This window comes from Eucyclogobius newberryi, unplaced genomic scaffold, assembly GCF_026437365.1.
Source record: "Eucyclogobius newberryi isolate DKJ021-1_F unplaced genomic scaffold, fEucNew1.0.hap1 SCAF_6, whole genome shotgun sequence".
Taxonomy (NCBI): domain Eukaryota; kingdom Metazoa; phylum Chordata; class Actinopteri; order Gobiiformes; family Gobiidae; genus Eucyclogobius; species Eucyclogobius newberryi.
In genome coordinates this window covers 26,217,578-26,229,935 of record NW_027316278.1, presented here as the reverse complement: position 1 = coordinate 26,229,935, position 12,358 = coordinate 26,217,578, and the positions used below count along the sequence as shown (strand labels likewise).

At 38.9% G+C, this 12,358-nt stretch overlaps 1 protein-coding gene across 50 annotated transcripts in view; it reads right to left on the bottom strand.

Moving 5' to 3' along the window:
• The window catches only part of camk2b1 (calcium/calmodulin-dependent protein kinase (CaM kinase) II beta 1), a 71,268-nt gene that overhangs the window by 36,084 nt on the left and 22,826 nt on the right, over nt 1-12,358 (bottom strand). For 39 of the 50 annotated variants that reach the window (XM_072433166.1, XM_072433177.1, XM_072433199.1 and 36 more), the window contains exons 6-10: nt 6,632-6,704; nt 3,146-3,248; nt 1,948-2,031; nt 1,735-1,829; nt 102-224 (exon numbers count right to left, since the gene is read on the bottom strand). In XM_072433166.1, coding sequence (XP_072289267.1) covers nt 102-224; nt 1,735-1,829; nt 1,948-2,031; nt 3,146-3,248; nt 6,632-6,704 — 478 coding nt within the window. Of the gene's footprint in view, nt 1-101; nt 225-1,734; nt 1,830-1,947; nt 2,032-3,145; nt 3,249-6,631; nt 6,705-8,989; nt 9,063-12,358 lie in introns of all 50 variants that reach the window. The other 11 variants (XM_072433167.1, XM_072433215.1, XM_072433218.1 and 8 more) reach the window with 1 other exon arrangement.

The window sequence follows — 12,358 nt, the reverse complement described above, 5'->3', positions numbered from 1 at the left end:
TGGACAAAATATGTAGGTAATGAAAGAATGTTAGAGAATGCTAATTGCGTTTTGGTCCGAGTTTTAAAGATTTGTGACTATGAAGGTTCAGGGGCACTTACGCAGACCCATGGGTGCTTGAGGGCCTCCTGAGCAGTGATTCTTTTGGCTGGGTTAATGGTCAGCATCTGGTTGATCAGGTTTTTCGCCTCGGGAGTCACTGTGTCCCATTCTGGGGAGGGAAACTGCGTACACAAAGAAGAAGGTTTCATTAGCCTTTGAGAAGTATTAGGAAATATGACTTTACATATTAGTTTGGATCATGTAGCCCAATTAAGTCCTGATGTAGACTTGGTTTATCCCATTCTTGTCCTGGTCTAGTCCAGGTTTGATCTGTGTTTAGTCTGAATTTTCATATGGTTTGTGTGAAGACAGCACCAGTGGTTTTGTCTGTTGTTTGAAAATAAAATGTTAATGACATTTTGTATTCAAATTTCTTTTTTTTTTTTTATTGTTGAACTAAAATGACTTGGATTTCCTGCCTCTTTACAGTGGGTACGTCACCACTGTTGACGGCCAGCAAATACTTGGCCGTTGTCCAGGATGTACTCATAACACCCACGAACACTCCCCGCTGTGACCCTTAACAGGAAGAGGCAGTGGAAAGTGAATATTTCCTCCTCTGGTGCATTTTCTATGAATCACTGCGGCAGAATCATTGTCCTGCTCCATCTCCGTATTCGCCTTTGCAGTTAAACACGCACGTAAGTACGCCTCACTATCTTGTACCCCCTGAAATATGAATGAGGTGACAGTTGCGTAACCACAAGCAAAAGGAATGAGGCCAGTTAGGAGAGTTGGGAAGGGGGGGGCAAGATAAGAGGGAAAGAGGGTGCGGGAGAGAGGAAGGGTAAGGGAGAAAGAGGGCCGGGAAGAAGAGAGGATAATAAAAAAAGAAAGGTCACAAGTGTCTTGCCCAAGGACACAAAAGCAGTATTCACCAGAGGCAGCTGTAATCGCACTACCAATCTTTGGGCCAGTGGATCTGACCGCTCTACAAAGAGGAGGAAAGGAGGCGAAAAGAAAGAGAGACCCCTAGGAAGGAAGGAGCGAGGGAGAAAAGGGGAAGGAGAGGGGGACCGAGAGGGAGAGGGAAGGAGAGAGCAAAAAGTGAAAGAGGACAGGGGGGCAATAGAGGACCACTATTGCCACCTTGTGCCATTTCCAAAAATAAATAAATTAAAGTATTTACATTTGTTTACACAAAAACAAAGTTCAAAAATGGGTTACTTGCAGATTGCCTTTTACATCACTTCGGTTCACTGCAGTAAATTTTTGATGAACGGCACGCAGACTCACATGGTTTTGTGCGAGATAACTTGTTTAATGACCTGAAAGCTGCGCCAGACCGCTGCGGTCTCCGGGCAAGATAGACTTGGGGTCGGTGTAACAGGGCACATTGATTTTAAACCTTTTCTAAGTCTAGTGGGACCCGTGCGGGTCCCGAACCGCACCCAGACTGGAATTAGTGTACACGCAGTGTTAGACCTCTCCACCAAACCCTTCAGCGGTCCAAACCCACCTCATCCCCATTCATAGACAAGAGCTCAAACTGCAGCCCGAGCCGAGCTGAGGGAGGAGAGAGAGCGAGAAAGGTGAGGAGAGACAGAGAGAGAGAAGAGCAAGAGAGTGAGAGTGAAAGAAGAAAAAAGAGAACGAGAGAATGAGGGAGAAGGAGGAAGAGAGAGCACTCACGTCGTACGCCCCGGCCTTGATCTGTTGGTACAGCTTGTGCTGGTCCTCGTCCCAGAAAGGAGGGTACCCCACCAGCAGGATGTAAAGGATCACCCCTGACACACAAACACGCCAGAAAAAGGCAAATATGATTCAATATGGAAGTGACTGTACGTGTTTTCTGTGTGTGTGTGTGTGTGTGTGTGTGTTGTGTGTGCGCTCTGCTCGACTCACCACAGGCCCAGATGTCCACAGGTTTACCATATGCCTCCTTTCTCAACACTTCAGGGGAAAGATACCCCGGTGTGCCGGCAAACCCTGTATGGTAATGACACAGTTGAAGAAGCACATAAGGTCACTTGAATTCCTATTAAGTTAATAAGCAAACATTTACTGGTCTAGAGGCCATATTGTGTGACATTCTGGGCATAGGACTGACATACTGGAAAGAAGGTGGTGGACTCTTCAATAGAGATGGGAGATATTAGGTACAATTGGTCATGTTGCAATGTTAAGTATATCGTCTGTAATATAAACCATTAAAAAGGCAGAAAAAAGAAAAGAAAAAAATGAATGAAATGAACTTTCAGTGTAATGTTTCAACAAATGTCAAAGAGTGATATTTCTGCACTTTGATTTTAGATTTTAGTTTTAATGTTGAACCTTAACCAAGACACTTACTGGCAGGTTTTAGCACATTTCTAATGGTTACCAAAACATTGTATGTAAATCATAATAGACATAATCCAAAAAAATAGAGATTCATTCCTATTAACTTCAACTACAAATGTATTGGTCTCACAGTAAAGACAGATATTATTCTACACCTAAAGATAAACAATGAATGTGCCTGTTCACCAACTATAACTGTCTTCATGCCAAAAACCTCAAACTCACCATATAGTCAATGATTAAGATCTTTGATGTGATATTGAGGTGGTTGTCATAGCAAAGAAAATCCCTGATCAGATAAGGATTTGTACATAGACTATGCAATAATCCATATTATTCATTAAGATGTTAGTTGACACTTCACACGGATTGGTTTAATCCTCCTGTCACTCAAGAGTATGGAAGAGGCTGAACAATAGAAAGGGTGGGGACAACAACAGTAAATTAGAACTATACTTTATAATGCTATTTCACACAGCTCTACAATCCACATTTGACCAATTCGTGGTCGAAATAAGGATGACTGGTCGACTAGTAAACTAATTGCAATCATATTTTGATCCGTAATTGTAAACTGGACTTTACAGACTCTTAAGCACATGCCAAAAAATGTTTTAACACCAAGACTGCGGCATTATTAAATCAAAATGTGAAAAAGTTGCAACTCTCACAATTTACATAATGGATACATAGTATTAAGGAATTCACAACTTAACATCTTAAAAGCAAAAACATTTACAAATATCATCTTTATACCCACCAAACCAAGCCTGTTGGTCTCCCTGAACCTCAATGGCCAGGCCAAAGTCAGCCAGTTTTACCGCTGCGTTCTTGCATTTACTCGCCAGGAGCAGGTTCTCAGGCTGGACAGATATTGAGACAGAAAGTTACATTATTGACATTTATATCACACATTTGTGGCGCTTCCGACGGACCATGCAAAAATGTACAGACACTGATGCCACTGTCCTGGATGGTACTGCATTGAAACAGTCAGCGCTGCAGCAGGTTAAATTCAGGCAGTTCTTTTTGTCATACTCTCCTGTGGCTGCTGCTGTGGTCTACAGGCTGGATCTGATCTCAGTGGCCCAGATAATGCAGCTAGCCTCATTATTCTCTGTCAGTAGAGATGTCTAATAATGGGACACTATTCCCGGTGGTGCACGCAATTTCACTTTCCCCTTTTATAATTCAGTAAAGCTCTTTTAATCAATGACTGAGGAGCAATGTGGCAATCGTGAGTGACAAATAATGCACTAGAATAATAATAAGTAATAAAAAGTGAATGACATTATAGAAGTTTCCCGGGGAGAAAGATTATCTTCAGCACGCAGAGACAGTTTGCGCTCCCAGATTATATTTAGGCTTATGTCACTTGCCTCCCCTGCACTGCAGCGAAGCGTCTTTGTATGCCATCCTCTCACTTCAGCTGCGATACCTATTTACTTTGCAGTTAATCGTGACATTTAAATGGAGCTGGAAAAATATAAAAATATCTAAATGCTCTCTAAAAATAAGACAAGAATTACTGTACATGTTTGTGGAGGTCTACTCTAAAGTACAAGGTTAACAGGATGCAAGACCCGAAGGAGACTTGCTGCTTGATTATGGGATAAAAATAACACTATTACTCAGGCATAATTGAAATCATGATTATTTGAAATTGTCATTTATGGATTGGAAAATTTGACTTGCAGAGGAAAAAGAGACACAATTTATTAATAATGTTGTGAAATTCATGTAGATTTGTGCGTCAGGTTTTTGCCATCTCTTTGACTGGAATGTTCCACAGTATGACATTTAACGTATCTATATTGCATTCACTGAGCTACTGGTGTTTTTATTTCTCAGTGAGCGGGCTCGTCTCTACACAGATTTTTCATCACATGTTTTTCTCAGTGGACATGAATAAAGTTAATGCCATATAGTTCAAAAACAAATATTTTTTACAGAAAAGTGAGAGGGGACAGTATATTTATGTAAAAAGGCAGATTCAATTCATGATTCACTTCCAAATCTTTAGCTAAGTAATTCAATGCCTTCTCGTTTCTGCTGCCGTCTCATAAATTAAAAATATCATGTTTTCTATTAATACAAATTTTGATTGAGTAAACACATTGTGCGCTTTTAAAAACCCCAAACCGGTGCTAAGCCTAACTCTAAAGTAGAACTTGTAAACATTGCAGCAGGAAAGATCACGTCTGAAAGCCGCTGTGGGTGGATTTACTGAGGTAAGCAATAATGTCACCAAGGCACAGAAATGCAACGTAAAACAAGCAGGGGAAGCATCCGTAAACAGGCAGCATACCAATATTTTCAGACAGAGCAGAGCCAGAGACACGTGCAACACAGAGCAACACATATTTACAGTCAAAGTCTATGTAAAGGTGCACTCGAGCGCCTGACCTGAGTTAGAGTTCCAATAAAAGGAATGTAAAGATAAAATCAGGAAGGACATTTATACAAAGGCATTTTATTCTATATTTTGATGGTTTCATGACATTTTATAACTATATAAGTTTCTGATCATTTCAGATATCAAGATTTTAAGCAGTTTTGTCATTAGTTCAGTTTGTGCAGGGTTTAGCCAATCAAATGCTCCAATATACTTTAAATAAGAATTGCACAGATGTTGGTCAACACTTAAGTGTCCTACACAACTGGCACCACAAGAAGCAAAAAACAGACTAAATCTTGTAGATAAGTTCAAAAATGGGGACCAACAAGTTTATGGGCTGAATTCTCTGAAAGCAAAATGGTTCAACGTTTCAATACAAGAAAGTTCAGAGGAAAAGTATACATAAGTTCAGTATTTTTTAATGCAGACTTGCATAAATCTATTTTGATTACTGTGTTGACTTTTCATTTGCCATAACCTAATTCCTAATTTGAGTGATCTTGTCACCCAGGCTGTCCTCAGTCATCACACTATGACCTATTGCATGAAATGCTCCCCAATGCTCGGGTGTGAAACCAGATCGGCGTCTCGGCTAAATAAAGAAATAGCCACAACAGTCCTGATCAACACAACACCCTTTGCTGGAATGCCGGGATTGACATTTGCTTGGACCAGTTCAAACTGACAAACGGACATGACATACAGAACACTATATATCAAATCTGATCTCTCCATCATGTTGCAACAGGCTTCCACAAGGAGTAAATCAGCCCTTGATATGCCACTTGGTAATCACTTTATTCTATCTTAAATAAATGACCTTCATACACAACCACAACTGACTGATGACTGTATAAGATTGGATATTCTGTTTGAAGTATTGTGGCTGTTCACTGATCTAAAGAAGCAATCCAGCTCTCAGTGCATCTGATAATCGATCCTAAACTACTCCCCCGGAGCAGTAAATGAAGCAGTGTCACATTAAGAGTCCTCGGGGGCTGCGCCAGATGGATTTATCGACCGAGGCTCTGAAAAAGTCTGTTCCTAAATGTTACAGTGCAGGAGCTGTCTGTCAGCTTGACCAGGAGTGCAGAGGATGAGAATCGCACCGGAGAAAGAAGGATGATAGAAAGACAGTCGTAAATGCTGTATGTAAGAGCTTCTCAAAATGGAGATACTCGATGTAGAGCAGATGCGATGCTTTCAATCAGAAAAGATAGATATAAAATGTGATAAATTATAGAACAATGACTTGTGGCAGATAAAATGTGTTTTGGGGAGATTTGGACTTTAATCTGACTATTTACAGACGGTGTGTAATTGGCTGTGTCCTAAAGTAAATCTTTCTTCAAGAATATCATATACTTTATCTCAGAAGCACCGTTTTATTTTAGTACTGTCCTGATTTTGTACTTGTTATGCACACAAACAGATAAGTTGTCAAATTCACTTCTAAACCGTAAATAGCCAAAACAACAGATTTCTGAACATTGCTTTAGACTAAAATATGTCTTAGTTTTGTGTGACAGTGTCTCAGCGTTGAGCCAACATTCAATCACAAACATACTCATGTGTGTGCTCTTGAGTGATTGAGGTGTTTCTTTGAGTGTCATAAAAGTGATTTGGTGCTGATATTTTTATAAGCAGAGCAATGAGTTAAGTCTGAGCAATTGTGCTAAAAATATGACTGCTACAAATGATTTCATATAGTGGTTCACAGCATTTGATCATATCATCTGAAACAGAGCGACTGCATTTATAAGGAGTGCGACATACAGACGACACAAACATCACAACATACATACAGACGATGACATCACACAGGTACAGACTGGCCCTTGAACTCACCTTCAGGTCCCGGTGCACCACGCCCATTTGATGGCAGTGAAGCACCGCCTCCAATATCTGCTGGATGCAATGACTGCATGCAAACATCAGGGGGCGCATGTTAGTATGAGCAGAGTCACAACTCTCATGCACAGGCCAGGTCCGAGGGTGAGGGGTGCTGAGGGGCACGATATGGGCCATAATGGGCTCTTCTGTTTCGTCCAATAAGAGCCAAAGTTAAAGTCACTTAACGGTATTGTAATCATAGCTTTATGTTGTAGTAAAGTATTTTTGGACAAAACTAGGGCAGAACACTTTAAATGTATTTGGAATTGAATCTTCATTTCCAAAACTACTGCATATTAAACACAATTGTTTACTGAATTCTACCTCTGTTGCAAATCAAGTTCAGTATGTCCAGTGGCTATGTTTACATGCACACCAAAAATCTGTTCATTATCTGATTTTTAGAGTTATCTGATTGAAATGTCATGTACAAATCTGATGGGAATAATCAGATTCCTTTTTGCTTGTTCCCATGCAGGTTTTGACAAGGAAATTATGCATACATCTAATGTGACAAAGACTAAAATGAAAGAGAAAATGTTAAAAGGCTGAAAGAGTTATTTCATTCTTATTATTCTAGTTATCTGAATTTACTGGCCATGTAAACAATGTACCCAATGTATTATCTAGGAAGACAATAACCGGGCAAATGGCAGGTATTTTATGTCTGCTTTTTCTTGCTAGTGTAAAAATGAAAACCAAAATGATCCAACTGTATTAGTGCAAAGACCAGGTTAGATAAGATCTGCACAGTGGATGAAGAGGCAGAGACGCCTGATATATGTATGAAATGTAATAACACTGAAATGTATACAGACAGGCAGCTCATTGTTTGGGCTGCTCCGGACTTCCTGTGCAGTAATCAGTTTAATAAATTGTAAATGCTTGTCTTCTATAGAAGTGAAAATACAATAGATACTCTAAACAATAGACGGACTAGCTGGTGCTTTTGATTCATCAAAATAGGATTAAATTCAAAATACTAAATACAAAAACAAGCACCTGTATAGTAAATGCTAATGCAAACTGGCAGAAATGAGTCTATTTAAATTGAAAATTATGTTATTTAATGCATTTATTTGGTTTTATTGTATTGTATTGTATCTTATATTATAAACAGAGACATAATTGTACTCAAGTAAGTGTAACGTTACTTTCCAAATAATATTACTCAAGTGTAAGTGCAAAGTAAAAGAGAAAAGGAGTGGAAAAGTATTAGGGGGAAACTATTCAAGTCAGAGTAACTGTGATGCAAAATCTGATTTATAGTTAATGATTGAAAAACTTAAATAATGCACAAAGTCTTTGCAAAGGATATACCACACACAAAAAAGAAAGAATCATATCGGAAGAATCAGGGCAATAAATACAAAGGTTCAAATCATGTAATATTGTCAACATGACATCTAGTCAAGCATGAGTATTGTTACATGTCAAATATATTAGTCATGTAGGAGTAAATTATGGTATCTGAAAACTATTCATTAAAGTACAATTTCTTTAAAAAGTTATTCAAGTAAACGTAAGTAGCACTAACCACCTCGACTTAAATATTATATTTTGTCCTCACTGTCTAGAACTGATGTAGCAATGGTGTAGTTTGGCTCTAGTTTAGACCTTAAATAGTCCTGTCATAGACCCAGACCTGGTCTAGATCTGATACTCGCAAAGCCAAATCTTTTCTTAGGTATACGACGGTGAGATTAGGAATCTAGAACAATTTTCCTTCAACGAGCAACTCATTAGAGGAGAAAAGCAGCTCGACTTGTGTGTGGGTTTGTACTATTTTTAGTCGGACCACGTGCAAAATGGATACTAATTAATTTGCAATATTAAACAAAAACAAACTATTATTTTGAGATTTTGAATGCCTTTCTTTGTTTCATAGATCTTTTGGGTATTGATATAGGCTTGAAGGCCGTAAAGAAGAAAAGTCCACTCTTTATTGCTGGGAGAGTAGGAGGATAGAGTGATATTTACAGGGGCTATGTATTGATTTGTGTTTTTAGAGCCCCTATGGCAGAAGTAACTGCTGTGTGGTAATAGCAAACTGATATTTATTACAGCCGCTACAGGTTTGTTCATTGATTCGTCAGTGCAACGGGAGATTTGTGTGTGACTGCGTGGGACGGGGAAATGTCCGGAAGGCGGAATTGGAGAACTATTAAGTTTTTAAAGGAAAACGTGAACGAGCATACACAGGCAAACAGGCAGTAAACAAGACAACACAGACAGAGGGGGAGGCAGAGGGGAGAGAGCAGGCAGGAGAAATCGGGGTGGGTGCGATGCAGATGCCCCTGAACATGTACTAACCTTTAGGTCTCTGTGCACTATGTCATGTTGGTGAATGTGATGGACACTGTCTAGAATCTGATGGATACAGTGACTGTGAAGACAAAACAGAGAGGGGGAGGGGGCATTGGAGGGGGTGGGCAGGGGCAGGGGTGAAGGGTATAGTGGTGAACAGGTGACGATGGGGGAGAGACAAAGTGAAGATGGAAGGTGAGGAGTTTAGAAAGAAGAGGTGCACGTGAAGAGGAAAGGAGCGTAAGGGGGCAAATGGGGACAGTTTGTTTTGCTTTTTAAAAAAGATGTGCAGCAGAACATCATGCCAGACAATACCAGAGAAGGAGAGAAGAGAAAGGGGGACAGGGGAAGGTAAGAGAGAGGGGAGATCGAGGAAGGTGAGGCTAGAAAGTAAGGGGGGGAAATAAATATCCATATACAGATACAAATCAATACTAAAACTAGTAATGAAACTAAATACTCATTTGAACAAGCATTGGTGCTGAAAGAAATCCCATAAATAGGACAAATTAGACCTTTCTTGAACTGTTTTATAATATAAAAACAACTAATAAGTATCAAAATCGAGTTTGAAATGTACTGTGTCAACACTAGTAGAACGTTATATGGAGTCTTTGTAGAGATAATAATAGATTAAGGTAACATGAAAAAGTTATGTTTAGGATGAAGATGAGTCACGGCTGCTGGGGAGATGTCAAGCTGTTTCACATCGCTTTGTCCTAACCTGCTATTCATGAATGTGCAGTGTCTAATGCTCCGGTCAGACCGCGGCGTCTAGTTGGACACCTACGGTATGCTTTTGAGGGCTGACACTAGAGACACGCATCTTTGACGCACACATGAAACACACTCAGGATCTGCATCTTTCTGCCTGTGAAATGACGGCTATTCAGAGGAACGAGCTAGTTTGATGGAAGCACCTGATTGGTTGACGCTACGTTAGGTTCAGTCGTTCAGATCATATAATATCACCATATTCCTTTATTTAACGTCACTTTTTTCACAGTTTGAATCATCTCCTTGTAGCAGTTTGTTCTAAAAACTGATAAATTATACATTCAATATTCAAATTTTGTACATCTTCAAAACAACATTCACATTATTATTTAAAATGCAACATATTGTCCCCCACTAGTTGACGTGGCACGTATTTAGCAAAAATGTCTGTTTTTCTAACGCTAAATTCACTTCATCTACAGCACATTTATGAGTTACTATGCAACTTTTATTTTGGGGTCCGCCTCCTGCTCGTCTCAATGAAGATGTTAATGCTTTGCTGGGAATGCTCCACTGTATGATGATAAATGTACTTTTTGTGTTCTCATTGCACAAAAACACCTAATAATTGTGGCGTCACCTGTCTGTCTCCATGGAAATAGAAAGTTAAAGAAAAATAATAATAATTTGAAACATTCTGTATGCCATAGAAACATTCTGAGCAAAGCAATAGATCACCATGAAGGACAAGCAGGTGATGGGCCCCCACCAGAAATGTTACATAATCAAGATAAAAAGCATATGACAATGGCAGAGTTATGTTCAGCTTTCACGTCAAACTATTCTAATGACTGACATATTATTGCTTGTAAGATGTTTGGATGGACTGCGCATAGTATCGGGTTTCTATCCAGTTGGTTTTGTGCGAAGCCCACACTAACCTGATTCTGACAGACAATATATTTGTCACCGTCCCTTTCAGTGTACACTTTGCGCCTGTCATTTCAAGACTCCTGTATTTCTGAGCGGCTGGTCGGAAAATGTGCTTGGTTTATATATTTTTATCACACAGGCTGAGCAAGATTTGAACGGCGCTAAATCTATAGTGACAGGAGGAAAAGGCTAAGTGCTAGTTGACATGTCATTAGTGGGAAAAATACCAAAGGTATGATTTCTGAGTGCATTCTCTTTTTACCGCTGCCTTAAATTATGATTTTAAAAACACTGATGATAGCAATATTATTTTATATATTACACCTATTAAAGTCCAATAATAAAACTTATAAAACTCCACCTGCAGGGGGAGTCAAGTGCTAGTGCATCAGTTGCCATAGGAGGCAATTGCGATTTGGGAAAAATATCAAATTGCCATTTTTCTGAGAATTACAATTGCAATTAGATTTGCAATTAGATTTTAACAATAGGATTCTGTTAAAAGTTCACATTTAAATGCAAATTGATAAAAAGACTGAAATAGGCCTACGTATCTCAGAGCATGTAAGTACAGATCTAAACCACAGTTAGCAGTTTTATGCAGAATTAGACAGGCTATTGTGTTCATGGAGGAAATTATGGCACTTCAAAAACTGCAGTCGGTTTGATTTGCTAATTGTTGGATTCATTATAAAATACAATATATTTAAATTATAGCCAGTTGAGCAATGATCCTCCTGAAAAAGAGATTCTAAATCTCATTGGGAATTTTGTGGTTAAATAAAGGTTGATACATTTGTGATATAACTAATTCGTATAATTCTTAAGTGCAAAGATTTTTCTAATAAGCAAATGGTATATTATGTTTATTGAAATTAACATTTCTGTGTGCAAAGCAACTAATTGCCAATCAAGTGAATTATTTATCATTTGTCTCCTTTAATCCTGTTGATTGGCTGAAACATCAGGTGGAAAATCAGTTTGATAGGGGGCGACAAACTGAGAAGTGGCACAGTTTTCAAAGGTGTGTGTATGGCTAATTAATGTCACTAATTAAAGTCCTAGTTCGAGCTGGTCTCCAGGGGTGTGAAAGGAGCAGAGAACACTAATGGCCTCAATGACTGACATTCAAAAGGCATGGAAACTGTGCATGTGCTACAGAAGATATGGCCATAAATAAACAATAGATCAATAAAGATCATATTAGCAGGACAGTAAATCCTTTTGAACCATATTATTAGGTAAAATATTACCTGCTAGAATATAGCACTAAAGGGCTAAACTTAAACAACTTAATACATTCTTGATTGACTAAATCCCTGCCTGTGTATTGATTAGTTGACTAAAGTGGAGTGACGCGTGGTGACAAAAGGTCTCTAAACTATTAAATATCTCTGTGTTCTGAAAATGTATATGTCCCAAACTGCACTCACAAGACCACAAGCTCAAAGGAGTTTGCAATTATGTACAGAAAAATACTACTGAACAGCCACTTATTATGGAAAAAGAAGATCATAGTTGTCAGAAAGACTAAGGGGGGAACCAAAGTTTAGTTCCGTGTTTCTGGACGGCCCTCTTTTACTGTTACTATTCAAGCTAACTATTCAGCAGCACCACATATTGTGTGCGTAATTACTATAAAAGTGAGTATTTGGTCGTGTTAATGTTTATCAATTGTATATTGTTGATGTTTATCCTTATCTTTGACAGTTAATGCACTGTATT